Source organism: Eleutherodactylus coqui, unplaced genomic scaffold (genome assembly GCF_035609145.1).
Source record: "Eleutherodactylus coqui strain aEleCoq1 unplaced genomic scaffold, aEleCoq1.hap1 HAP1_SCAFFOLD_229, whole genome shotgun sequence".
NCBI lineage: Eukaryota > Metazoa > Chordata > Amphibia > Anura > Eleutherodactylidae > Eleutherodactylus > Eleutherodactylus coqui.
Window position 1 is genome coordinate 149,065 of NW_027101702.1, and position 27,321 is coordinate 176,385.

The window sequence follows — 27,321 nt, forward strand, 5'->3', positions numbered from 1 at the left end:
GTTATGAGCTTGGTTCTGATGCTGTAATTATGTTATGAGCTTGGTACTGATGCTGTAATTATGTTATGAGCTTGGTTCTGATGCTCTATTTATGTTAGGAGTTTGATTCTTGTTCTTTCATGTTAGGAGCTTGGTTCTGGTGCTGTATATATGTACTGAGGTTGGTTCTGGTACAAATAGGAGCTTGGTTCTAATGTTGTATGTATGTACTTAGCTTGGTTCTGATGAGATATATATATATATATATGTACTGAGCTTGGTTCTGATGATATATATATGTACTGAGCTTGGTTCTGATGCTGTAGATATGTACTGAGCTTGGTTCTGGTGCTGTAGATATGTACTGAGCTTGGTTCTGGTGCTGTATATATGTACTGAGATTGGTTCTGGTGCTGTAGATATGTACTGAGCTTGGTTCTGGTGCTGTATATATCTACTAAAGTTGGTTCTGGTGCTGTATATTTGTACTGAGGTTGGTTTTGGTGCCGTATATATGTACTAAGGTTGGTTCTGGTGCTGTATATATATACTGAGCTTGGTTCTGTTGCTGTATTTATGTTAGGAGCTTGGTTCTGGTGCTGTATATTTGTACGGAGGTTGGTTCTGGTGTTGTATGTATGTACTGAGGTTGGTTCTGGTGCTGTGTATATATATTCTGAGCTTGGTTATGGTGCTGTATTTATGTTAGGAGATTGGTTCTGGTGCTGTATTTATGTTAGGAGCTTGGTTCTGGTGCTGTATTTATGTTAGGAGCTTGGTTCTGGTGCTGTATTTATGTTAGGAGCTTGGTTCTGGTGCTGTATTTATGTTAGGAGCTTGGTTCTGGTGCTGTATTTATGTTAGGAGCTTGGTTCTGGTGCTGTATTTATGTTAGGAGCTTGGTTCTGGTGCTGTATATATGTACTGAGATTGGTTCAGGTACACATAGGAGCTTGGTTCTGGTGCTGTATATATGAACTAAAGTTGGTTCTGGTGCTGTATATTTGTACTGAGGTTGGTTTTGGTGCCGTATATATGTACTAAGGTTGGTTTTGGTGCTGTATATATATACTGAGCTTGGTTCTGGTGCTGTATTTATGTTAGGTGCTTGGTTCTGGTGCTGTATGTTTGTACGGAGGTTGGTTCTGGTGTTGTATGTATGTACTGAGGTTGGTTCTGGTGCTGTGTATATATATTCTGAGATTGGTTCTGGTGCTGTATTTATGTTAGGAGATTGGTTCTGGTGCTGTATTTATGTTAGGAGATTGGTTCTGGTGCTGTATTTATGTTAGGAGCTTGGTTCTGGTGCTGTATTTATGTTAGGAGCTTGGTTCTGGTGCTGTATTTATGTTAGGAGCTTGGTTCTGGTGCTGTATTTATGTTAGGAGCTTGGTTCTGGTGCTGTATTTATGTTAGGAGCTTGGTTCTGGTGCTGTATTTATGTTAGGAGCTTGGTTCTGGTGCTGTATGTATGTACTGAGGTTGGTGCTGGTGCTGTGTATATGAACTGAGCTTGGTTCTGGTGCTGTATATTTGTACTGTGGTTGGTTCTGGGAAGTAGATTTGTACTGAGGATGGTTCTGGTACAGGTAGGAGCTTGGTTCTGATGATGTATATTTGTACGGAGCTTGGTTCTGATGCTGTATATTTGTACGGAGCTTGGTTCTGATGCTGTATATTTGTACGGAGCTTAGTTCTGATGCTGTATAGTTGTGCGGAGCTTGGTTCTGATGCTGTATAGTTGTACGGAGCTTGGTTCTGGTGCTGTACAGTTGTACGGAGCTTGGTTCTGGTGCTGTACAGTTGTACGGCGCTTGGTTCTGGTGCTGTACAGGTGTACGGCGCTTGGTTCTGGTGCTGTACAGGTGTACGGCGCTCGGTTCTGGTGCTGTACAGGTGTACGGCGCTCGGTTCTGGTGCTGTACAGGTGTACGGCGCTCGGTTCTGGTGCTGTACAGGTGTACGGCGCCTGGTTCTGGTGCTGTACAGGTGTACGGCGCCTGGTTCTGGTGCTGTACAGGTGTACGGCGCCTGGTTCTGGTGCTGTACAGGTGTACGGCGCCTGGTTCTGGTGCTGTACAGGTGTACGGCGCCTGGTTCTGGTGCTGCACAGGTGTACGGCGCCTGGTTCTGGTGCTGCACAGGTGTACGGCGCCTGGTTCTGGTGCTGCACAGGTGTACGGCGCCTGGTTCTGGTGCTGCACAGGTGTACGGCGCCTGGTTCTGGTGCTGCACAGGTGTACGGCGCCTGGTTCTGGTGCTGCACAGGTGTACGGCGCCTGGTTCTGGTGCTGCACAGGTGTACGGCGCCTGGTTCTGGTGCTGCACAGGTGTACGGCGCCTGGTTCTGGTGCTGTACAGGTGTACGGCGCCTGGTTCTGGTGCTGTACAGGTGTACGGCGCCTGGTTCTGGTGCTGTACAGGTGTACGGCGCTTGGTTCTGGTGCTGTACAGGTGTACGGCGCCTGGTTCTGGTGCTGTACAGGTGTACGGCGCCTGGTTCTGGTGCTGTACAGGTGTACGGCGCCTGGTTCTGGTGCTGTACAGGTGTACGGCGCTTGATTCTGGTGCTGTACAGCTCTACGGCGCTTGGTTCTGGTGCTGTACAGGTGTACGGCGCTTGGTTCTGGTGTCAGGGTACGGTTATCTTGCTGCCTTCTGCACAAGTAGAATACAGGCGAGGAGGCACCAAGAGCCGTCCCCCACATGCCGCCCCTGTGTGCACCTAATCCCAGTCGAGCAGAGCGGAGTTGCAGCTTGCCCCCGTCCCGGTTACGTAACTCCACCTGAAATCTCGGCTTGTAAACTCGACTCCCTGTTGGGTGCGACTCTGTACAAACAAGCGGCACAAAGCCACAACCAACAACACAAACAGGCTGCTTTACACACCCGAGAGCGCACGCCGCTTGCAGGTAGCCCAACAGACATGGCGTCCCAGCACGCTCGACGCTGCAGGTAGCCTAAGAGACATGGCGTCCGTGCACGCACGCCGCTGCAGGTAGCCTAAAAGACATGGCGCCCCTGCACGCTCGCCGCTGCAGGTAGCCCAACAGACATGGCGTCCGTGCACGCACGCCGCTGCAGGTAGCCTAACAGACATGGCGTCCGTGCACGCTCGACGCTGCAGGTAGCCCAACAGACATGGCTTCCCTGCTTGCCGCTGCAGGTAGCCCAACAGACATGGCGTCCCTACACGCTCGACGCTGCAGGTAGCCCAACAGACATGGCGTCCCTGCACGCTCGACGCTGCAGGTAGCCCAACAGACATGGCTTCCCTGCACGCTCGCCGCTGCAGGTAGCCTAAGAGACATGGCGTCCGTGCACGCACGCCGCTGCAGGTAGCCTAAAAGACATGGCGCCCCTGCACGCTCGCCGCTGCAGGTAGCCTAAGAGACATGGCGTCCGTGCACGCATGCCGCTGCAGGTAGCCCAACAGACATGGCGTCCCTGCACGCTCGACGCTGCAGGTAGCCCAACAGACATGGCGTCCCTGCACGCTCGATGCTGCAGGTAGCCCAACAGACATGGCTTCCCTGCTCGACGCTGCAGGTAGCCCAACAGACATGGCGTCCCTGCACGCTCGACGCTGCAGGTAGCCCAACAGACATGGCGTCCCTGCACGCTCGATGCTGCAGGTAGCCCAACAGACATGGCGTCCCTGCACGCTCGACGCTGCAGGTAGCCCAACAGACATGGCTTCCCTGCTCGACGCTGCAGGTAGCCTAAGAGACATGGCGTCCCTGCACGCTCGACGCTGCAGGTAGCCCAACAGACATGGCGTCCCTGCACGCTCGACGCTGCAGGTAGCCCAACAGACATGGCGTCCCTGCACGCTCGACGCTGCAGGTAGCCCAACAGACATGGCGTCCCTGCACGCTCGACGCTGCAGGTAGCCCAACAGACATGGCGTCCCTGCACGCTCGACGCTGCAGGTAGCCCAACAGACATGGCGTCCCTGCACGCTCGACGCTGCAGGTAGCCCAACAGACATGGCGTCCCTGCACGCTCGACGCTGCAGGTAGCCCAACAGACATGGCGTCCCTGCACGCTCGACGCTGCAGGTAGCCCAACAGACATGGCGTCCCTGCACGCTCGACGCTGCAGGTAGCCCAACAGACATGGCGTCCCTGCACGCTCGACGCTGCAGGTAGCCCAACAGACATGGCGTCCCTGCACGCTCGACGCTGCAGGTAGCCCAACAGACATGGCGTCCCTGCACGCTCGACGCTGCAGGTAGCCCAACAGACATGGCGTCCCTGCACGCTCGACGCTGCAGGTAGCCCAACAGACATGGCGTCCCTGCACGCTCGACGCTGCAGGTAGCCCAACAGACATGGCGTCCCTGCACGCTCGACGCTGCAGGTAGCCCAACAGACATGGCGTCCCTGCACGCTCGACGCTGCAGGCAGCCCAACAGACATGGCGTCCCTGCACGCTCGACGCTGCAGGCAGCCCAACAGACATGGCGTCCCTGCACGCTCGACGCTGCAGGTTGCCCAACAGACATGGCGTCCCTGCACGCTCGACGCTGCAGGTAGCCCAACAGACATGGCGTCCCTGCACGCTCGACGCTGCAGGTAGCCCAACAGACATGGCGTCCCTGCACGCTCGACGCTGCAGGTAGCCCAACAGACATGGCGTCCCTGCACGCTCGACGCTGCAGGTAGCCCAACAGACATGGCGTCCCTGCACGCTCGACGCTGCAGGTAGCCCAACAGACATGGCGTCCCTGCACGCTCGACGCTGCAGGTAGCCCAACAGACATGGCGTCCCTGCTCGACGCTGCAGGTAGCCCAACAGACATGGCTTCCCTGCTCGACGCTGCAGGTAGCCCAACAGACATGGCGTCCCTGCACGCTCGACGCTGCAGGTAGCCCAACAGACATGGCGTCCCTGCACGCTCGACGCTGCAGGTAGCCCAACAGACATGGCGTCCCTGCACGCTCGACGCTGCAGGTAGCCCAACAGACATGGCGTCCCTGCACGCTCGACGCTGCAGGTAGCCCAACAGACATGGCGTCCCTGCACGCTCGACGCTGCAGGTAGCCCAACAGACATGGCTTCCCTGCACGCTCGACGCTGCAGGTAGCCCAACAGACATGGCTTCCCTGCTCGACGCTGCAGGTAGCCCAACAGACATGGCGTCCCTGCACGCTCGACGCTGCAGGTAGCCTAAGAGACATGGCGTCCCTGCACGCTCGACGCTGCAGGTAGCCCAACAGACATGGCGTCCCTGCACGCTCGACGCTGCAGGTAGCCCAACAGACATGGCGTCCCTGCACGCTCGACGCTGCAGGTAGCCCAACAGACATGGCGTCCCTGCACGCTCGACGCTGCAGGTAGCCCAACAGACATGGCGTCCCTGCACGCTCGACGCTGCAGGTAGCCCAACAGACATGGCGTCCCTGCACGCTCGACGCTGCAGGTAGCCCAACAGACATGGCGTCCCTGCACGCTCGACGCTGCAGGTAGCCCAACAGACATGGCGTCCCTGCACGCTCGACGCTGCAGGTAGCCCAACAGACATGGCGTCCCTGCACGCTCGACGCTGCAGGTAGCCCAACAGACATGGCGTCCCTGCACGCTCGACGCTGCAGGTAGCCCAACAGACATGGCTTCCCAGCACGCTCGCCGCTGCAGGTAGCCCAACTGACATGGCGTCCCTGCACGCTCGACGCTGCAGGTAGCCCAACAGACATGGCTTCCCAGCACGCTCGCCGCTGCAGGTAGCCCAACTGACATGGCGTCCCTGCACGCTCGACGCTGCAGGTAGCCCAACAGACATGGCGTCCCTGCACGCTCGACGCTGCAGGTAGCCCAACAGACATGGCGTCCCTGCACGCTCGACGCTGCAGGTAGCCCAACAGACATGGCTTCCCAGCACGCTCGCCGCTGCAGGTAGCCCAACTGACATGGCGTCCCTGCACGCTCGACGCTGCAGGTAGCCCAACAGACATGGCGTCCCTGCACGCTCGCCGCTGCAGGTAGCCCAACTGACATGGCGTCCCTGCACGGTCGCTGGTGTCAGCACATGAGGAGGGACTGTTCAGGAACTGCTGCATCCACCCAGATAAACTGAAAGACCCCGAATTATCTGGTAGGAAGCCTCCTTGTCAGATGGCCGCCTTCCTGCCAGTCTTTACATTAACCCTTTCAGGGGGCGACGGCTCAATGTGGTCACAAAATGTCAACTATGAATCGCGTATATTGCAATTCCTCCAAAAGTGGGGGAAAAAGGACTTTATCGGATCCCGGGAAAGCTGAGTGGTTTCCATTCCTCACGCCCTGAGCCCGCAGTCTGGTTAGTGATCTGATGCCCCGCCCCCTGCGCCGGTGTCACTAAGTAGGTCTGGAAGCGGGGTCTGCACCGATCCGTAAATCACATATATTCTAATCCGCTGGACCTGCGGTCTAACTTGTCCGCGGTATTATAATTCAGCCGCACGGTTTATCATTAACCCGGGACTTGGCTTTGTAAGATACTCGGGACATATCTGATGGCGGGTTACACCTTGGCTGACCTTCCAGCACCCACGACCTTCCTGAGACCAGGCACTGATGGGGGCGCCGCAGATACTGAGGATTACCCTAATATGGCAGTATTATATAGCCTTGATAACGTTACTTGTTTGCTTACTGTATGCTGGTATTACATGAGCACTGTATGGCAGTATAGAAGCACCACATGGAGGTAAGATGAGCACGGTGTGAAGGTATTATATGAGCGCTGTATGGCGGTACTGTTTGGCACTGTGTGGCAGTATATGAACTCCGTATCGCAGTATTATATAAGCACTGTGTGGCGGTATTATTTGAGCACTGTGTAGCATTATCATAAGCCCAGGAGATTGCTGCAGTTGGATTGCACCGCCGCACCATTTGGGGACACGGTGGACAATGTTGTGCTTCCCCTGCGCACAGCGGCTCCTTCTCATCAGCTGATTGTCTGTGGCCCCCGGCAGCGGCCCCCCACCGGTCTGCTATTGATGACCAATACTGAAAATAGGTCATTCACAGTGAAATGCTGAAAAACTCTCTTACAAGAGCAAAGCGATCTGTGGCGGCGGGGGCGCTGGGGCATCCGAGACATGGGACCCAGTATGGGCACCGCTGAGTGAGCGGAGGGGCGCCTGGAATATCTCATGTCAGGGCTCTAACCTTGTGTCCCATCTCCACCAGCAGGGGGCTGCAGTGAGGCAGTTGGAAGCTCCTCCCACTAGACTTTATAAGAGTCCATCGTTGAGGCATCTTGTGGGCGATCCGGGGGGATCTCCTAATATTGTCTGCCGATGGAGGCGCCCTCGAAGCCGGGGTTCATGGGCCTAGCGGTGACTCAGGCTAATAAACCATGAAGGTAAATCCGAATCCGGCAAATGTGCGCGGTGAAAGGATCCTTATCATATTTACCCAGAGTGCTGTATAAACTCCCAGGACGCGCCGGGCCCTTTGATGTGGCTTCTGCTCCAGGCCTTGTGTATCTAAGGGGATTGAACAGGATTAGGAAAACGTGCCTGCTTTGTTCTAAGGGACAAAGGAAAAAACAGCGCCCCCCTCTCCACAGGCTGGGCGTGGTATTGCGGCTCATCCCCATTCACTTAAGTGGAGCTTGGCGGTACGTTGGACGCAACCTAGACAATGAAACCAGACAATCGCCCCAATACCCAACCGCATGCCGTGACATGGGGGACATGGAGTAACAAATGGTGCCTGTATAAGGTCAGTGCCCATCGGAGGCCTGCTCCGTATAGACGAATGAGCCCCTTTCAGACAGCTCCGTACACTGCGCAGTGGCCAACCAATCCTATTGAAATGAATGGGACTCAAGCTGCAGTACCAACTCACGCCACTGCACGGTGTACAGAGCTGTTTGATAACACTTAGAAATGGGAGAACACCTTTAAGGACACTTGGGAAGGTGGCCATTTAGTTTTTTTCTGGGCGCTGAGCTGTAATAAGTCTATAAAGTCACTCCAGGAGCCTCGGCCTCTTCCCCGCCGGGGTAGCAGGAAACAGATGTCTCATTGTAGATGGCTTCCGCAGCATACAGCACTTAAAAGTGGGAAAGGAAAGCCGTCTGTCGCCATCAGAGAGCCTTCTGGCAATGGACGGCCGTCTCCGATCTGTAGTATTGCTGAGAGACATTACCCGGCCGGCGGTACTGCCACAAAGTCCAGCAGCGGCTCGTCAGCCAATCGGGTTGCTGCTTTCCTTTTCCAAACGACCTCTGAAACATGAGTGAAGGCATCGGATTGGATCTCTATGGGCAACTACTACAGATGCCAATCCTCAAGGCTTATGCCACGTCTTCTGATGCATGTGGCCCTTAAAGGGATGTTTTATCAATAGTAGATTATTATAGGGGTTCTATCACCAGGGACCAAGGAAGATTCTGGACCGATGCGCTCGTCCACTGAGCTGACTCTTCGTGTAAATCTATAACGTTTCACTGCACCCTGAAGTGGCTTAGAGGCCATGGAGGCTCTAGTACCCTGTTGTACCGCCTCCAGCTTGGATACAAGATGTGATACGGGCAGGCATGGAGGCTCTAGTACCCTGTTGTACCACCTCTAGCTTGGATACAAGGTGTGATACAGGCAGGCATGGAGGCTCTAGTACCTTGTTGCACCGCCTCTAGCTTGGATACAAGATGTGATATGGGCGGGCATGGAGGCTCTAGTACCCTGCTGTACCGCCTCCAGCTTGGATACAAGATGTGATACAGGCAGGCATGGAGGCTCTAGTACCCTGCTGTACCACCTCTAGCTTGGATACAAGGTGTGATACAGGCAGGCATGGAGGCTCTAGTACCTTGTTGCACCGCCTCTAGCTTGGATACAAGATGTGATACGGGCGGGCATGGAGGCTCTAGTACCCTGCTGTACCACCTCCAGCTTGGATACAAGATGTGATACGGTTAGCATAGAGACTCTTGTACCCTGTTGTACCACCTCTAGCTTGGATACAAGATGTGATACAGGTAGGCATGGAGGCTCTAGTACCCTGTTGTACCACCTCTAGCTTGGATACAAGATGTGATACGGGCAGGCATGGAGGCTCTAGTACCCTGCTGTACCACCTCCAGCTTGGATACAAGATGTGATACGGTTAGCATAGAGGCTCTTGTACCCTGTTGTACCACCTCTAGCTTGGATACAAGATGTGATACGGGCAGGCATGGAGGCTCTAGTACCCTGCTGTACCGCCTCTAGCTTGGATACAAGATGTGATACGGTTAGCATAGAGACTCTTGTACCCTGTTGTACCAGCGCCAGCTTGGATACAAGATGTGATACGGGCAGCATGGAGGCTCCAGCACCCTGTTGTACCGCCTCTAGCTTGGATACAAGATGAGATACGGGCGGGCATGGAGGCTCTAGTACCCAGTTGTACTGCCTCTAGCTTGGATACAAGATGTGATACGGGCAGCATGGAGGCTCTAGTACCCTGTTGTACCGCCTCCAGCTTGGATACAAGATGTGATACGGGGGGCATGGAGGCTCTAGTACCCTGTTGTACCGGCGCCAGCTTGGATACAAGATGTGATACGGGGGGCATGGAGGCTCTAGTACCCTGTTGTACCACATCTAGCTTGGATACAAGATGTGATACAGGCGGGCATGGAGGTTCTAGTACCCTGTTGTACCGCCTCTAGCTTGGATACAAGATGTGATACGGGCGAGCATGGGGGCTCTACTGCCCTGTTGTACCACATCTAGCTTGGATACAAGATGTGATACAGGCGGGCATGGAGGTTCTAGTACCCTGTTGTACCGCCTCTAGCTTGGATACAAAATGTGATACGGGCAGCATGGAGGCTCTAGTACCCTGTTGTACCACCTCTAGCTTGGATACAAGATGTGATATGGGCGGGCATGGAGGCTCTAGTACCCTGTTGTACCACCTCTAGCTTGGATACAAGATGTGATATGGGCGGGCATGGAGGCTCTAGTACTCTGTTGTACCACCTCTAGCTTGGATACAAGATGTGATATGGGCGGGCATGGAGGCTCTAGTACCCTGTTGTACCGCCTCTAACTTGGATACAAGACATGATACGGGCGGGCATGGAGGCTCTAGTACCCTGTTGTACCACCTCTAGCTTGGTTACAAGATGTGATACGGTAAGCATAGAGGCTCTAGTACCCTGTTGTACCGCCTCTAGCTTGGATACAAGATGTGATACAGTCGCGCATGGAGGCTCTAGTACCCTGTTGTACTGCCTCTAGCTTGGATACGAGATGTGATACAGTCGCGCATGGAGGCTCTAGTACCCTGTTGTACCGCCTCTAGCTTGGATACAAGATGTGATACAGTCGCGCATGGAGGCTCTAGTACCCTGTTGTACCACCTCTAACTTGGATACAAGATGTAATACGGGTGGGCATGGAGGCTCTAGTACCCTGTTGTACCACCTGTAGCTTGGATACAAGATGTGATACAGATGGGCATAGAGGCTCTAGTACCTTGTTGTACTGCCTCCAGCTTGGATACAAGATGTGATACAGGCAGGCATGGAGGCTCTAGTACCCTGTTGTACTGCCTCTGGCTTGGATACAAGATGTGATATGGGTGGGCATGGAGGCCCTAGTACCCTGTTGTACCGCCTCTAGCTTGGATACAAGATGTGATATGGGTGGGCATGGAGGTTCTAGTACCCTGTTGTATTGCCTCTAGCTTGGATACAAGATGTGATATGGGTGGGCATGGAGGCTCTAGTACCCTGTTGTACCGCCTGCAGCTTGGATACAAGATGTGATATGGGCGGGCATGGAGGCTCTAGTACCCTGTTGTACCGCCTCTAGCTTGGATACAAGATGTGATACGGGCGAGCATGGAGGCTCTAGTACCCTGTTGTACCGCCTCTAGCTTGGATACAAGATGTGATACGGGCGAGCATGGAGGCTCTAGTACCCTGTTGTATCGCCTCTAGCTTGGATACAAGATGTGATACAGGCGGACATGGAGGCTCTAGTACCCTGTTGTATTGCCTCTAGCTTGGATACAAGATGTGATACAGGCGGACATGGAGGCTCTAGTACCCTGTTGTATCGCCTCTAGCTTGGATACAAGATGGGATACAGGCGGACATGGAGGCTCTAGTACCCTGTTGTATCGCCTCTAGCTTGGATACAAGATGTGATACGGGCGGGCCTGGAGGTTCTAGTACCCTGTTGTATTGCCTGTAGCTTGGATACAAGATGGGATACAGGCGGACATGGAGGCTCTAGTACCCTGTTGTATTGCCTCTAGCTTGGATACAAGATGTGATACGGGCAGGCATGGAGGCTCTAGTACCCTGCTGTACCACCTCCAGCTTGGATACAAGATGTGATACGGGCAGGCATGGAGGCTCTAGTACCCTGCTGTACCACCTCCAGCTTCGATACAAGATGTGATACGGTTAGCATAGAGGCTCTTGTACCCTGTTGTACCACCTCTAGCTTGGATACAAGATGTGATACGGGCGGGCCTGGAGGTTCTAGTACCCTGTTGTACCACCTCTAGCTTGGATACAAGATGTGATACGGGCGAGCATGGAGGCTCTAGTACCCTGTTGTACCACATCTAGCTTGGATACAAGATGTGATACAGGCGGGCATGGAGGTTCTAGTACCCTGTTGTACCGCCTCTAGCTTGGATACAAAATGTGATACGGGCAGGAATGGAGGCTCTAGTACTCTGTTGTACCACCTCTAGCTTGGATACAAGATGTGATATGGGCGGGCATGGAGGCTCTAGTACCCTGTTGTACCGCCTCTAACTTGGATACAAGACATGATACGGGCGGGCATGGAGGCTCTAGTACCCTGTTGTACCACCTCTAGCTTGGTTACAAGATGTGATACGGTAAGCATAGAGGCTCTAGTACCCTGTTGTACCGCCTCTAGCTTGGATACAAGATGTGATACAGTCGCGCATGGAGGCTCTAGTACCCTGTTGTACTGCCTCTAGCTTGGATACGAGATGTGATACAGTCGCGCATGGAGGCTCTAGTACCCTGTTGTACCGCCTCTAGCTTGGATACAAGATGTGATACAGTCGCGCATGGAGGCTCTAGTACCCTGTTGTACCACCTCTAAGTTGGATACAAGATGTAATACGGGTGGGCATGGAGGCTCTAGTACCCTGTTGTACCACCTGTAGCTTGGATACAAGATGTGATACAGATGGGCATAGAGGCTCTAGTACCTTGTTGTACTGCCTCCAGCTTGGATACAAGATGTGATACAGGCAGGCATGGAGGCTCTAGTACCCTGTTGTACTGCCTCTGGCTTGGATACAAGATGTGATACGGACGGGCATGGAGGCTCTAGTACCCTGTTGTACCGCCTGCAGCTTGGATACAAGATGTGATATGGGTGGGCATGGAGGCCCTAGTACCCTGTTGTACCGCCTCTAGCTTGGATACAAGATTTGATATGGGTGGGCATGGAGGTTCTAGTACCCTGTTGTATTGCCTCTAGCTTGGATACAAGATGTGATATGGGTGGGCATGGAGGCTCTAGTACCCTGTTGTACCGCCTGCAGCTTGGATACAAGATGTGATATGGGCGGGCATGGAGGCTCTAGTACCCTGTTGTACCGCCTGCAGCTTGGATACAAGATGTGATACGGGCGGGCATGGAGGCTCTAGTACCCTGTTGTACCGCCTCTAGCTTGGATACAAGATGTGATACGGGCGAGCATGGAGGCTCTAGTACCCTGTTGTATTGCCTCTAGCTTGGATACAAGATGTGATACAGGCGGACATGGAGGCTCTAGTACCCTGTTGTATTGCCTCTAGCTTGGATACAAGATGTGATACAGGCGGACATGGAGGCTCTAGTACCCTGTTGTATCGCCTCTAGCTTGGATACAAGATGGGATACAGGCGGACATGGAGGCTCTAGTACCCTGTTGTATCGCCTCTAGCTTGGATACAAGATGTGATACGGGCGGGCCTGGAGGTTCTAGTACCCTGTTGTATTGCCTGTAGCTTGGATACAAGATGGGATACAGGCGGACATGGAGGCTCTAGTACCCTGTTGTATTGCCTCTAGCTTGGATACAAGATGTGATACGGGCAGGCATGGAGGCTCTAGTACCCTGCTGTACCACCTCCAGCTTGGATACAAGATGTGATACGGTTAGCATGGAGGCTCTAGTACCCTGTTGTATTGCCTCTAGCTTGGATACAAGATGTGATACGGGCAGGCATGGAGGCTCTAGTACCCTGCTGTACCACCTCCAGCTTGGATACAAGATGTGATACGGTTAGCATAGAGGCTCTTGTACCCTGTTGTACCACCTCTAGCTTGGATACAAGATGTGATACGGGCGGGCATGGAGGCTCTAGTACCCTGTTGTACCACCTCTAGCTTGGTTACAAGATGTGATACGGTAAGCATAGAGGCTCTAGTACCCTGTTGTACCGCCTCTAGCTTGGATACAAGATGTGATACGGACAGGCATGGAGGCTCTAGTACCCTGTTGTACCGCCTCCAGCTTGGATACAAGATGCGATACGGTTGGCATAGAGACTCTTGTACCCTGTTGTACCAGCGCCAGCTTGGATACAAGATGTGATACGGGCAGCATGGAGGCTCCAGCACCCTGTCGTACCGCCTCTAGCTTGTATACAAGATGAGATACGGGCGGGCATGGAGGCTCTAGTACCCGGTTGTACTGCCTCTAGCTTGGATACAAGATGTGATACGGGGGGCATGGAGGCTCTAGTACCCTGTTGTACCGCCTCCAGCTTGGATACAAGATGTGATACGGGGGGCATGGAGGCTCTAGTACCCTGTTGTACCACATCTAGCTTGGATACAAGATGTGATACAGGCGGGCATGGAGGTTCTAGTACCCTGTTGTACCGCCTCTAGCTTGGATACAAAATGTGATACGGGCAGGAATGGAGGCTCTAGTACCCTGTTGTACCACCTCTAGCTTGGATACAAGATGTGATATGGGCGGGCATGGAGGCTCTAGTACCCTGTTGTACCGCCTCTAACTTGGATACAAGACATGATACGGGCGGGCATGGAGGCTCTAGTACCCTGTTGTACCACCTCTAGCTTGGTTACAAGATGTGATACGGTAAGCATAGAGGCTCTAGTACCCTGTTGTACCACCTCTAGCTTGGATACAAGATGTGATACAGTCGCGCATGGAGGCTCTAGTACCCTGTTGTACTGCCTCTAGCTTGGATACAAGATGTGATACGGGCAGGCATGGAGGCTCTAGTACCCTGTTGTACCGCCTCTAGCTTGGATACAAGATGTGATACAGATGGGCATAGAGGCTCTAGTACCCTGTTGTACCGCCTCTAGCTTGGATACAAGATGTGATACAGTCGCGCATGGAGGCTCTAGTACCCTGTTGTACTGCCTCTAACTTGGATACAAGATGTAATACGGGTGGGCATGGAGGCTCTAGTACCCTGTTGTACCGCCTGTAGCTTGGATACAAGATGTGATACAGATGGGCATAGAGGCTCTAGTACCTTGTTGTACTGCCTCCAGCTTGGATACAAGATGTGATACAGGCAGGCATGGAGGCTCTAGTACCCTGTTGTACTGCCTCTGGCTTGGATACAAGATGTGATATGGACGGGCATGGAGGCTCTAGTACCCTGTTGTACCGCCTGCAGCTTGGATACAAGATGTGATATGGGTGGGCATGGAGGCCCTAGTACCCTGTTGTACCGCCTCTAGCTTGGATACAAGATGTGATACGGGCGAGCATGGAGGCTCTAGTACCCTGTTGTACCGCCTCTAGCTTGGATACAAGATGTGATACGGGCGGGCCTGGAGGTTCTAGTACCCTGTTGTATTGCCTGTAGCTTGGATACAAGATGTGATACAGGCGGACATGGAGGCTCTAGTACCCTGTTGTATTGCCTCTAGCTTGGATACAAGATGGGATACAGGCGAGCATGGAGGCTCTAGTACCCTGTTGTATTGCCTCTAGCTTGGATACAAGATGGGATACAGGCAGGCATGGAGGCTCTAGTACCCTGTTGTATTGCCTCTAGCTTGGATACAAGATGGGATACAGGCGGGCATGGAGGGATACATGTTTTGTATTGTATCCTGCAACATATAGATTCACATTTGCTGTTACTGAACCTCCAGATCATGGAAACTTGTAGGGGGGTGAAGTTGGCATCCCAAACGGTCCCATACATGTTCTATTGGTGATAAATCTGGTGACCATGCAGCCACAGAAGTCTTCCTGGGACCCCCTTGTGGTGGTCTGTAGGGGGCGTCCTGAGCCCGGTCGTCTTGTGTGCCCTCATCCACTGGTCCCAACACCTCCTAACAGTCTGGTCAGATGCTCCTCTACTAGTGGTCTGTAGGGGGCGTCCTGAGCCCGGTCACCTTGTGTGCCCTCATCCACTGGTCCCAACACCTCCTAACAGTCTGGTCAGATGCTTCTCTCTACTGATGGTCTGTAGGGGGCGTCCTGAGCCCGGTCACCTTGTGTGCCCCCATCCACTGGTCCCAACACCCCCTAACAGTCTGGTCAGACACTCCTCTCTACTGGTGGTCTGTAGGGGGCGTCCTGAGCCCGGTCACCTTGTGTGCCCTCATCCACTGGTCCCAACACCTCCTAACAGTCTGGTCAGGCACTCCTCTCTACTGGTGGTCTGTAGGGGGCGTCCTGAGCCCGGTCACCTTGTGTGCCCCCATCCACTGGTCCCAACACCCCCTAACAGTCTGGTCAGACGCTCCTCTCTACTGGTGGTCTGTAGGGGGCGTCCTGAGCCCAGTCACCTTGTATACCCTCACACATCCACTGGTACCAACACCTCCTAACAGTCTGGTCAGGCACTCCTCTCTACTGGTGGTCTGTAGGGAGCGTCCTGAGCCCGATCACCTTGTGTGCCCTCACACATCCACTGGTCCCAACACCCCCTAACAGTCTGGTCAGACGCTCCTCTCTACTGGTGGTCTGTAGGGGGCGTCCTCAGCCCAGTCACCTTGTGTGCCCTCACACATCCACTGGTCCCAACACCCCCTAACAGTCTGGTCAGACACTCCTCTCTACTGGTGGTCTGTAGGGGGCGTCCTGAGCCCGGTCACCTTGTGTGCCCTCATCCACTGGTCCCAACACCTCCTAACAGTCTGGTCAGGCACTCCTCTCTACTGGTGGTCTGTAGGGGGCGTCCTGAGCCCGGTCACCTTGTGTGCCCCCATCCACTGGTCCCAACACCCCCTAACAGTCTGGTCAGACGCTCCTCTCTACTGGTGGTCTGTAGGGGGCGTCCTGAGCCCAGTCACCTTGTATACCCTCACACATCCACTGGTACCAACACCTCCTAACAGTCTGGTCAGGCACTCCTCTCTACTGGTGGTCTGTAGGGAGCGTCCTGAGCCCGATCACCTTGTGTGCCCTCACACATCCACTGGTCCCAACACCCCCTAACAGTCTGGTCAGACGCTCCTCTCTACTGGTGGTCTGTAGGGGGCGTCCTCAGCCCAGTCACCTTGTGTGCCCTCACACATCCACTGGTCCCAACACCCCCTAACAGTCTGGTCAGACACTCCTCTCTACTGGTGGTCTGTAGGGGGCGTCCTGAGCCCGGTCACCTTGTGTGCCCCCATCCACTGGTCCCAACACCTCCTAACAGTCTCGTCAGACACTCCTCTCTACTGGTGGTCTGTAGGGGGCGTCCTGAGCCCAGTCACCTTGTGTGCCCCCATCCACTGGTCCCAACACCCCCTAACAGTCTGGTCAGACACTCCTCTCTACTGGTGGTCTGTAGGGGGCGTCCTGAGCCCGGTCACCTGGTGTGCCCCCATCCACTGGTCCCAACACCTCCTAACAGTCTGGTCAGATGCTCCTCTACTAGTGGTCTGTAGGGGGCGTCCTGAGCCCGGTCACCTTGTGTGCCCTCATCCACTGGTCCCAACACCTCCTAACAGTCTGGTCAGATGCTTCTCTCTACTGATGGTCTGTAGGGGGCGTCCTGAGCCCGGTCACCTTGTGTGCCCCCATCCACTGGTCCCAACACCCCCTAACAGTCTGGTCAGACACTCCTCTCTACTGGTGGTCTGTAGGGGGCGTCCTGAGCCCGGTCACCTTGTGTGCCCTCATCCACTGGTCCCAACACCTCCTAACAGTCTGGTCAGGCACTCCTCTCTACTGGTGGTCTGTAGGGGGCGTCCTGAGCCCGGTCACCTTGTGTGCCCCCATCCACTGGTCCCAACACCCCCTAACAGTCTGGTCAGACGCTCCTCTCTACTGGTGGTCTGTAGGGGGCGTCCTGAGCCCAGTCACCTTGTATACCCTCACACATCCACTGGTACCAACACCTCCTAACAGTCTGGTCAGGCACTCCTCTCTACTGGTGGTCTGTAGGGAGCGTCCTGAGCCCGATCACCTTGTGTGCCCTCACACATCCACTGGTCCCAACACCCCCTAACAGTCTGGTCAGACGCTCCTCTCTACTGGTGGTCTGTAGGGGGCGTCCTCAGCCCAGTCACCTTGTGTGCCCTCACACATCCACTGGTCCCAACACCCCCTAACAGTCTGGTCAGACACTCCTCTCTACTGGTGGTCTGTAGGGGGCGTCCTGAGCCCGGTCACCTTGTGTGCCCTCATCCACTGGTCCCAACACCTCCTAACAGTCTGGTCAGGCACTCCTCTCTACTGGTGGTCTGTAGGGGGCGTCCTGAGCCCGGTCACCTTGTGTGCCCCCATCCACTGGTCCCAACACCCCCTAACAGTCTGGTCAGACGCTCCTCTCTACTGGTGGTCTGTAGGGGGCGTCCTGAGCCCAGTCACCTTGTATACCCTCACACATCCACTGGAACCAACACCTCCTAACAGTCTGGTCAGGCACTCCTCTCTACTGGTGGTCTGTAGGGAGCGTCCTGAGCCCGATCACCTTGTGTGCCCTCACACATCCACTGGTCCCAACACCCCCTAACAGTCTGGTCAGACGCTCCTCTCTACTGGTGGTCTGTAGGGGGCGTCCTCAGCCCAGTCACCTTGTGTGCCCTCACACATCCACTGGTCCCAACACCCCCTAACAGTCTGGTCAGACACTCCTCTCTACTGGTGGTCTGTAGGGGGCGTCCTGAGCCCGGTCACCTTGTGTGCCCCCATCCACTGGTCCCAACACCTCCTAACAGTCTCGTCAGACACTCCTCTCTACTGGTGGTCTGTAGGGGGCGTCCTGAGCCCAGTCACCTTGTGTGCCCCCATCCACTGGTCCCAACACCCCCTAACAGTCTGGTCAGACACTCCTCTCTACTGGTGGTCTGTAGGGGGCGTCCTGAGCCCGGTCACCTGGTGTGCCCCCATCCACTGGTCCCAACACCTCCTAACAGTCTGGTCAGACGTTCCTCTCTACTGGTGGGCTGTAGGGGGCGTCCTGAGCCCAGTCACCTTGTGTGCCCCCATCCACTGGTCCCAACACCCCCTAACAGTCTGGTCAGACGCTCCTCTCTACTGGTGGTCTGTAGGGGGCGTCCTGAGCCCGGTCACCTCGTGTGCCCCCATGCACTGGTCCCAACACCTCCTAACAGTGTGGTCAGACGTTCCTCTCTACTGGTGGGCTGTAGGGGGCGTCCTGAGCCCAGTCACCTTGTGTGCTCCCATCCACTGGTCCCAACACCTCCTAACAGTCTGGTCAGACGCTACTCTCTACTGGTGGTCTGTAGGGGGCATTCTGAGCCCGGTCACCTTGTGTGCCCTCATCCACTGGTCCCAACAACCCCTAACAGTCTGGTCAGACGCTCCTCTCTACTGGTGGTCTGTAGGGGGCGTCCTGAGTCCGGTTACCTTGTGTGCCCCCATCCACTGGTCCCAACAACCCCTAACAGTCTGGTCAGACGCTCCTCTCTACTGGTGGTTTGTAGGGGGCGTCCTGAGCCCGGTCACCTTGTGTGCCCCCATCCACTGGTCCCAACACTTCCTAACAGTCTGTACAGAACGGCCCGGTGAGGGACAATTCATCGCTACGACCCTCCAGCTTCTCACACCCCAATAATGCGCCCCCCTCTGGTAACGAGGTGACATCTCTTCTCTGTGTCGTAGAGGCGTCTAGTGGCCAACAAGCTCTACAAGCTGAAGAAGAGGTCACCGCACACAAGGGGCGTCCGAGAGCCTCTTATAGGACAACGGGGGAACCACGTCTAGGGTGTCAGCTAATCACTACAACTCCCATCATCTACAGATCGGCCTGAGATGGAACTACGTGCTGAAGTACAACTTGTTCTGGGGCCGGAGTGTTTTTGACAGAGTATATAGTTGTGTGCTGACCTATTATAGCTTTGTAGTCTATTGCTGAGGAGCAACCTGCGGCTCCACCGAACCTTCACATTAACCCCCGACGCTCCGCACCTCAGTGCTAGTGTTATTGAACGGTCTTGCCTGTATCTTTGCCCTTTCCTCCAGCAGGGCCTCCTCTCGGTTAGTGGCACATCCTGTACGTTTCCGCGCAGTTCTGATACGTATCGGCGTGTGACTCATTTTTTTCTCGTTTCCTTCCTGTGTGAAGGCTTCACTCGATCTGAAGGGCTGATTTCTAAAGTGACTGAAATTGACTTTCCGTGTAGATTGGGGCGCGGGCGGTTCGTGCGGCAATGTTCACGATGCCGCTGTATCATTAGAACATGGAATTGTCAAAATCGCCTAAATACCTACAAAGTATCTCCGCAAAGATCACATTTTATTCCAAAGTGTCCAAAATCTTCACAGAAAATCCTGTCTGGCGGAAGCTGCAGATTCCCAAGTATCATTCCGGTTTGAGTGTCTCGGGCCGATATCGCACTCACTTGTGGGGAAAATCCACATGGAAAAAGTGCAGCAAATTCGCCCCTTATGAAGATACCCTATGGGGGCTAATACATCAATATTTCTCCCCTGCAAATTACAAGCAGTGCTACACTGATAGCAGTCGGCAATGGGACCTCTCAGCTCAATACCTAGCTAACACTAGAGAAGAGAGAGGATTCAAAAAGATCTAGAATAGCTTGCACAGTGGTCGGCGACTAACAGAATGGTATTTAACAAGGAGAAATGCAAAGTCCTACATCTGGGCAAGAAAAATGAAGAAAGCACATACAGAATGGGAGGAATCAGGCTAAGCAGCAGCACATGTGAAAAAGACTTGGGCATACTAATAGATCATAGACTGAACATGAGCCAACAATGTGATGCAGCAGCCAAAAAGGCAAACATGATTCTGGGATGTATTAAGAGAAGCATAGAGTCTAGATCACGTGAGGTCATTATCCCCCTCTACTCTTCCTTAGTCAGACCTCATCTGGAATACTGGGTCCAGTTCTGGGCACCCCACTTTATACAAGACATAGACAAACGGGAGCAAGTTCAGAGAAGGGTTACCAAGATGGTGAGCGGTCTGCAAATCATGTCCTATGAGGAACCGTTAAAGGATCTGGGAATGTTTAGCAGAAGAGAAGGCTGAGAGGAGACTTAATAGCTGTCTACAAATATCTGAAGGGCTGTCACAGTGCAGAGGGATCAGCCCTATTCTTATCTGTACAAGGAAAGACTAGAAGCAATGGGGTGAAACTGAAAGGGAGGAGACACAGATTAGATATTACACAGTGAGGGGGATCAATGAGTGGAACAGGTTACCACAGGAGGTGGGGAGTTCTCCTTCAGTGGAAGTCTACAGAGGCTAGACAGACATCTATCTGGGATGTTTTAGTAATCCTGCACTGAGCAGGTGGTTGGACCCGATGACCCCGGAGGACCTGATGACCTCGGAGAACCCCACGACTCTACTATTCTAGGATTCTATGGCTTGTTCAGGTGTCAACTGCAATCAACATTTTCCTGCCTGCTTTTTGCAGTGGAGAAATGCTGAAGTGTAATATCAGCTTTAGGCCTGGTTCATTGCGAGAATGCTACAAATCGCAAGTATGAGCTTTCCTCTGGGTTAATTCACACTTGCAATGTTTTGTAGCATGTGACATTCTGACACAAAAACCTCACGGATCCGGCGATATGCCCACGGTTTACAATGTTTTTTAGCCCATGTTTCCCTATGGAGCCTTCCTCTCTGTTGCATCACATCACACAAACATGCGATTTTTGTGCTGTGCGATGCAATTTTGACAGTAGAAAATCCCACTGCCGACTCTATAACCTAAGCCCTGGCTGCGGAACCCCCCCCAAAAAAACCTAATATATATATTGTGAGGTGCTGAGGGGTGTCGTGGTGGATGGTCGCTACGTCGCCCCTCGGTTCCGGTATTATGCATCAGGGGACTGGAGGAGGGTCATGTCTCGCTCTCAGAGACATAAGAAACCGGGAATGTAATGTGGTCTCCAGCAAGTAGTTGCTGCAGATCTGTTTTTTAAAAATATCCGGGCCGGGTTTTTTTGGAATGGATGGCAGGTTGGTAGTGGGGCTGTCCATTCCACCTCCTCCACTCCAGGGTGTGGGTGAGGCCAATAAGCCCAGGTGCTGAGGCTGAGCCAGGCTGCACATAAATAGCAGGTACACGGACACAGGGGGGCTAAGATGGCTGCTGGACCCTGGCAGCCTGTGTGACCGGCTTGGAGGTAGAAGCCCTGCTGTGCGCTGCGCCGGCTAAGTGCGACCTGATATCTGGATTATGGACTATCATTTGTTTGCCTGAAGCTAAGGTTGGACTTTTTATGTTGCTGGTATAAAATAAACGCAGGTCACGCCTGTATTTGGACTGCATCTGCTGGTGTTCCGTCTCTGTGTATCAAAAAAACCTGCACGCCTACCGAGCTATATCCCCACAATATGCATGACCTTAGAAGCCCTACCCCCCCGGCACTGTTTCTGTTCATCTCTTCTGGCCTCTGATTGTCTGATGCTTAGCCAATCATAGCCAGTGCTCGATGAACCAATCACAGCCATTCATCGAGCGCTGGCTCTAATTGGGTAAGTGTCAGCCAATCACAGCTAGCACTTCCAGGAGGCTGCAAATTGTTTTTTAATCCCAGGCCAGAAGAGATGAAGAAGAGAGTCGGGGACCCGGAGAGAAGCTGTGGCGTAACCCTGGACAGCGCTTCTGAGTCAGGTATACTTTTTTTTTTTTTTTCCTGTAGCTAGGACATATTTTCAGGCTAGGTTTTATATTTCAAGCCCCTCCCCACCCTCCGAAAATCCTCGCATGTGGTGCTACAAAATCGTAGCATCGCCACAAGAAACTCCAGCGATCTCACACTGACTAGTGATGCAATGTCACTGAAGACAATGGAAGCCGTCCGAACCGCGGCCCTTCCACAAGTGATATTGCAGAAAGGTCACGGATTCTGTGTTATCGCTGGGCGATGACGTGGGTAAAGCGGGCATTTAAAAAGGAAAATCAATAAATTCTGTAGAGCGTGTGTCGGACGGCTCGCCGTGCGGACCATCTGCAGTACAGAAGAAGAGGCGGGTACGTGCGCCCGGGCACTGGGTGGGATGCTGGCTGAACTGGATGGACATTGTCTTCTTTCAGCCTAACATACTACGTTACCATGTAAGGGTAGCTCCTCTTCGTCTTTTTCCTGTCCCTTCATTTCTTCTTCTTCTCCTTAGTCTATTTTCTTCTTTTTTCACCTTCTTCTTTCCTCTATCCATTCACACTGCCTTACAAACAGCCCAGAAGTCCTTGAATGCCCGCCTAGATGCCCTAAGTGTCACACCGGGCTTTACGGCTTACACAGTAATATACTCCAGTTTTACGGGTATTAATAAAGTTCCAGTTTGGCTCAAACTAATTCGGACCTAACAAAACCTTTTCCCCAAATGTTATGAACTGGCTGAAGTAAACGTTCGAACATTCGCTCATCATTAGTCCTACTATGTAAATCCAATTGTTGTAATTATAGGGAGCGTACACAAATGGGTCTATGGATGAGTGATCGCTGTAATTACACGAGGGCACCAACAAGACAGCGATAATGATCAGGGGTTTGATTCTTGCCCCTCCCAGTTGTCACACTGTGGAGGCATCATGGACACACCGGACCCCCAGAGCCTTTTAGTAGTTGCTTTAGTTCTAAGTCTACCATACATAGGAGGCATGCCGTACCTCGTTCTGTGGGGCATCTGTAATGTACAGCAATGGGTACATTGTATCCACACAGTCACAGCCGAGATGAGGTTTATGGCTTCCCAGAAACACCAGGCCTCTCACTGCAGAAACAGTAGCTACCTTTTTAGGAATTGTTCTCAACACTTTTTTTTCGCATTCACTGCATTGCCCATGTGCCCACTGTGGTAAAAAACGTAAAGGTGCCCATTGTGACGATGTCTAACGAATGCATCGACTCAGCTCTGCAGGGCCCTGCTACCCTGCCTGTTATCCTACAGACCTATGGAACTCGATTAGCCAGGAGTTATCTGATCTTCTTGTCATCCTTTGCTCTGTAAATATTTGAGTGTTCCAGGTCTCTTATATATAGCATTATGTTTGACTTTCTCCAGATTGGTGGATGACAGATGTGTGGTTCATCCAGAAGCCGGAGACCTGGCCAATCCACCCAAAAAGTTCAGAGGTAAGAAAACTGGTTGTGTCCCTTTTTTAGGGAAGACTAGAACTACTATAATACTGCTCCCTATATACAAGAATATAACTACTATAATACTGCCCCCTATGTACAAGAATATAACTACTATAATACTGCTCCCTATGTACAAGAATATAACTACTATAATACTGCTCCCTATATACAAGAATATAACTACTATAATACTGCCCCCTATGTACAAGAATATAACTACTATAACACTGCCCCCTATGTACAGGAATATAACTACTATAATACTGCTCCCTATATACAAGAATATAACTACTATAATACTGCTCCCTATATACAAGAATATAACTACTATAATACTGCCCCCTATGTACAAGAATATAACTACTATAATAATGCCCCCTATGTACAAGAATATAACTACTGTAATACTGCCCCCTATGTACAAGAATATAACTACTATAATACTGCCCCCTATGTACAAGAATATAACTACTATAATACTGCCCCCCATGTACAAGAATATAACTACTATAATACTGCCCCCTATGTACAAGAATATAACTACTATAATACCTCCCCCCCTATGTACAAGAATATAACTAATATAATACTGCCCGCCTATGTACAAGAATGTAACTACTATAACACTGCCCCCTATGTACAAGAATATAACTACTATAACACTGCCCCCTATGTACAAGAATATAACTACTATAATACTGCTCCTATGTACAAGAATATAACTACTATAATACTGCCCCCTATGTACAGGAATATAACCATTGTAATACTGCCCCCTATGTACAAGAATATAACTACTATAATACTGCCCCCTGTGTACAAGAATATAACTACTATAATACTGCCCCCTATGTACAAGAATATAACTACTATAATACTGCCCCCTATGTACAAGAATATAACTACTATAATACTGCTCCTATGTATAAGAATATAACTACTATAATACTGCCCCCTATGTACAAGAATATAACTGCTATAATACTGCCCCCTATGTACATGAATATAACTACTATAATACTGTCCTCTATGTACTAGAACATAACTACTATAATACTGCCCCTTATGTACAAGAATATAACTACTATAATACTGCCCCCTATGTACAAGAATATAACTACTATAATACTGCCCCCTATGTACAAGAATATAACTACTATAATACTGCCCCTATGTACAAGAATATAACTACTATAATACTGCTCCCTATGTAGAAGAATATAACTACTATAATACTGCTCCCTATGTACAAGAATATAACTACTATAATACTGCCCCCTATGTAGAAGAATATAACTACTATAATACTGCTACTATGTACAAGAATATAACTACTATAATACTGCTCCTATGTACAAGAATATAACTACTATAATACTGCCCCCTATGTACAAGAATATAACTACTATAATACTGCTCCTATGTACAAGAATATAACTACTATAATACTGCCCCCTATGTACAAGAATATAACTACTATAACACTGCTCCTATGTACAAGAATATAACTACTATAATACTGCTCCTATGTACAAGAATATAACTACTATAATACTGCCCTCTATGTACAAGAATATAACTACTATAACACTGCCCCCTATGTACAGGAATATAACTACTATAATACTGCTCCTATGTGCAAGAATATAACTACTATAATACTGCTCCTATGTACAAGAATATAACTACTATAATACTGCTCCTATGTACAAGAATATAACTACTATAATACTGCCCTCTATGTACAAGAATATAACTACTATAACACTGCCCCCTATGTACAGGAATATAACTACTATAATACTGCTCCTATGTACAAGAATATAACTACTATAATACTGCTCCTATGTACAAGAATATAACTACTATAATACTGCCCTCTATGTACAAGAATATAACTACTATAACACTGCCCCCTATGTACAGGAATATAACTACTATAATACTGCTCCTATGTGCAAGAATATAACTACTATAATACTGCTCCCTATATACAAGAATATAACTACTATAATACTGCCCCCTATGTACAAGAATATAACTACTATAATACTGCTCCTATGTACAAGAATATAACTACTGTAATACTGCCCCCTATGTACAAGAATATAACTACTATAATACTGCCTCCTATGTACAAGAATATAACTACTATAATACTGCTCCTATGTACAAGAATATAACTACTATAATACTGCCCCCTATGTACAAGAATATAACTACTATAATACTGCCCCCTATGTACAAGAATATAACTACTATAATACTGCCCCCTATGTACAAGAATATAACTACTGTAATACTGCCCCCTATGTACAAGAATATAACTACTATAATACTGCCCCCTATGTACAAGAATATAACTACTATAATACTGCCCCCTATGTACAAGAATATAACTACTATAATACTGCCCCCTATGTACAAGAATATAACTACTATAATACTGCCCCCTATGTACAAGAATATAACTACTATAATACTGCCCCCTATGTACAAGAATATAACTACTATAATACTGCCCCCTATGTACAAGAATATAACTACTATAATACTGCCTTCTATGTACAAGAATATAACTACTATAATACTGCCCCCTATGTACAAGAATATAACTACTATAATACTGCCCCCTATGTACAAGGATATAACTACTATAATACTGCTCCTATGTACAAGAATATAACTACTATAATACTGCCCCTATGTACAAGAATATAACTACTATAATACTGCCCCTATGTACAAGAATATAGCTACTATAATACTGCCCCCTATGTACAAGAATATAACTACTATAATACTGCCCCCTATGTACAAGAATATAACTACTATAATACTGCCCCTATGTACAAGAATATAGCTACTATAATACTGCCCCCTATGTACAAGAATATAACTACTATAATACTGCTCCTATGTACAAGGATATAACTACTATAATACTGCCCCCTATGTACAAGAATATAACTACTATAATACTGCCCCCTATGTACAAGAATATAACTACTATAATACTGCCCCCTGTGTACAAGAATATAACTACTATAATACTGCCCCCTATGTATAAGAATATGTATAGGATTAGTTTGGATTGTTGTTTCTGCACTGTGTAGCGGTAGATCTAGTAATGATACACTGTATTTGGCGTTTGTTTGGTTGTCATGGAGACAGGGATGTTTGTACACTGCTGTCATTTGTATTACTTAAGGAGACACGGATGACTGCCGCTTCCCATAACAGGTTTATGTGAGGTATAAGGTACGAGCGGCTCTGCTCTCAGCATGTTGTTAGTTGAGGTCTTGTAGAAGGCTTCGGGAGGGGGGCGGGGGGGTCACATACTTTTTACCTGTATCTGACACCTACACATCAGCAATGTAGTAAATTTGTATTTTTATTGGCAACCAATCAGAATGAAAGTCAGAGATTTGAAAATGAAAGCAGTGATCTGATTGGCTGCTGTTTGTAACAACCAGATTCTAGCTATCACCTTGTAGAAGAACAGCCAATGGCTTACTGGTTGCTACGGTAACCTTCCTGATTGTCCCTTATGAGTGACATTGAGGACCAATTATGTCACTGCTGGAAACTGGTTGCTAGAGGCAACGCCCATTACAGCCAATCAGACCACTGCTTTCATTTTCAAGCCAGAGTCGGACGACTCTTGGTTGTTATTAGCAACCTCTGTTTTACGCGCATGAAACCCGGTGAGCAGCAAACTGCAGCACTCTCAGGACTCCGGGAAAGCTGGGTGACTGCCTGCGGAACCGCTACGATAGCTGCCATCTTGGTTTAAGGAGCAGGTAATTTAGGGCAGTGACTTATGTTAGTAAGACGCTGGATGCACCTCGG

The 27,321-nt window shown here is 50.8% G+C and overlaps 1 protein-coding gene across 2 annotated transcripts in view; it reads left to right on the forward strand.

Annotated features, from left to right (window-relative positions):
• Positions 1-27,321, forward strand: part of LOC136590883 (inositol 1,4,5-trisphosphate receptor type 2-like) — a 102,652-nt gene that overhangs the window by 41,053 nt on the left and 34,278 nt on the right. Inside the window, exon 2 of one of the 2 annotated variants that reach the window (XM_066588407.1) lies at positions 23,393-23,463. The exons of the other annotated variant lie outside the window; for it this stretch is intronic. Coding sequence (XP_066444504.1) covers positions 23,393-23,463 — 71 coding nt within the window. The remainder of the gene's footprint in view (positions 1-23,392; positions 23,464-27,321) is intronic. 2 annotated transcript variants of the gene reach the window in all.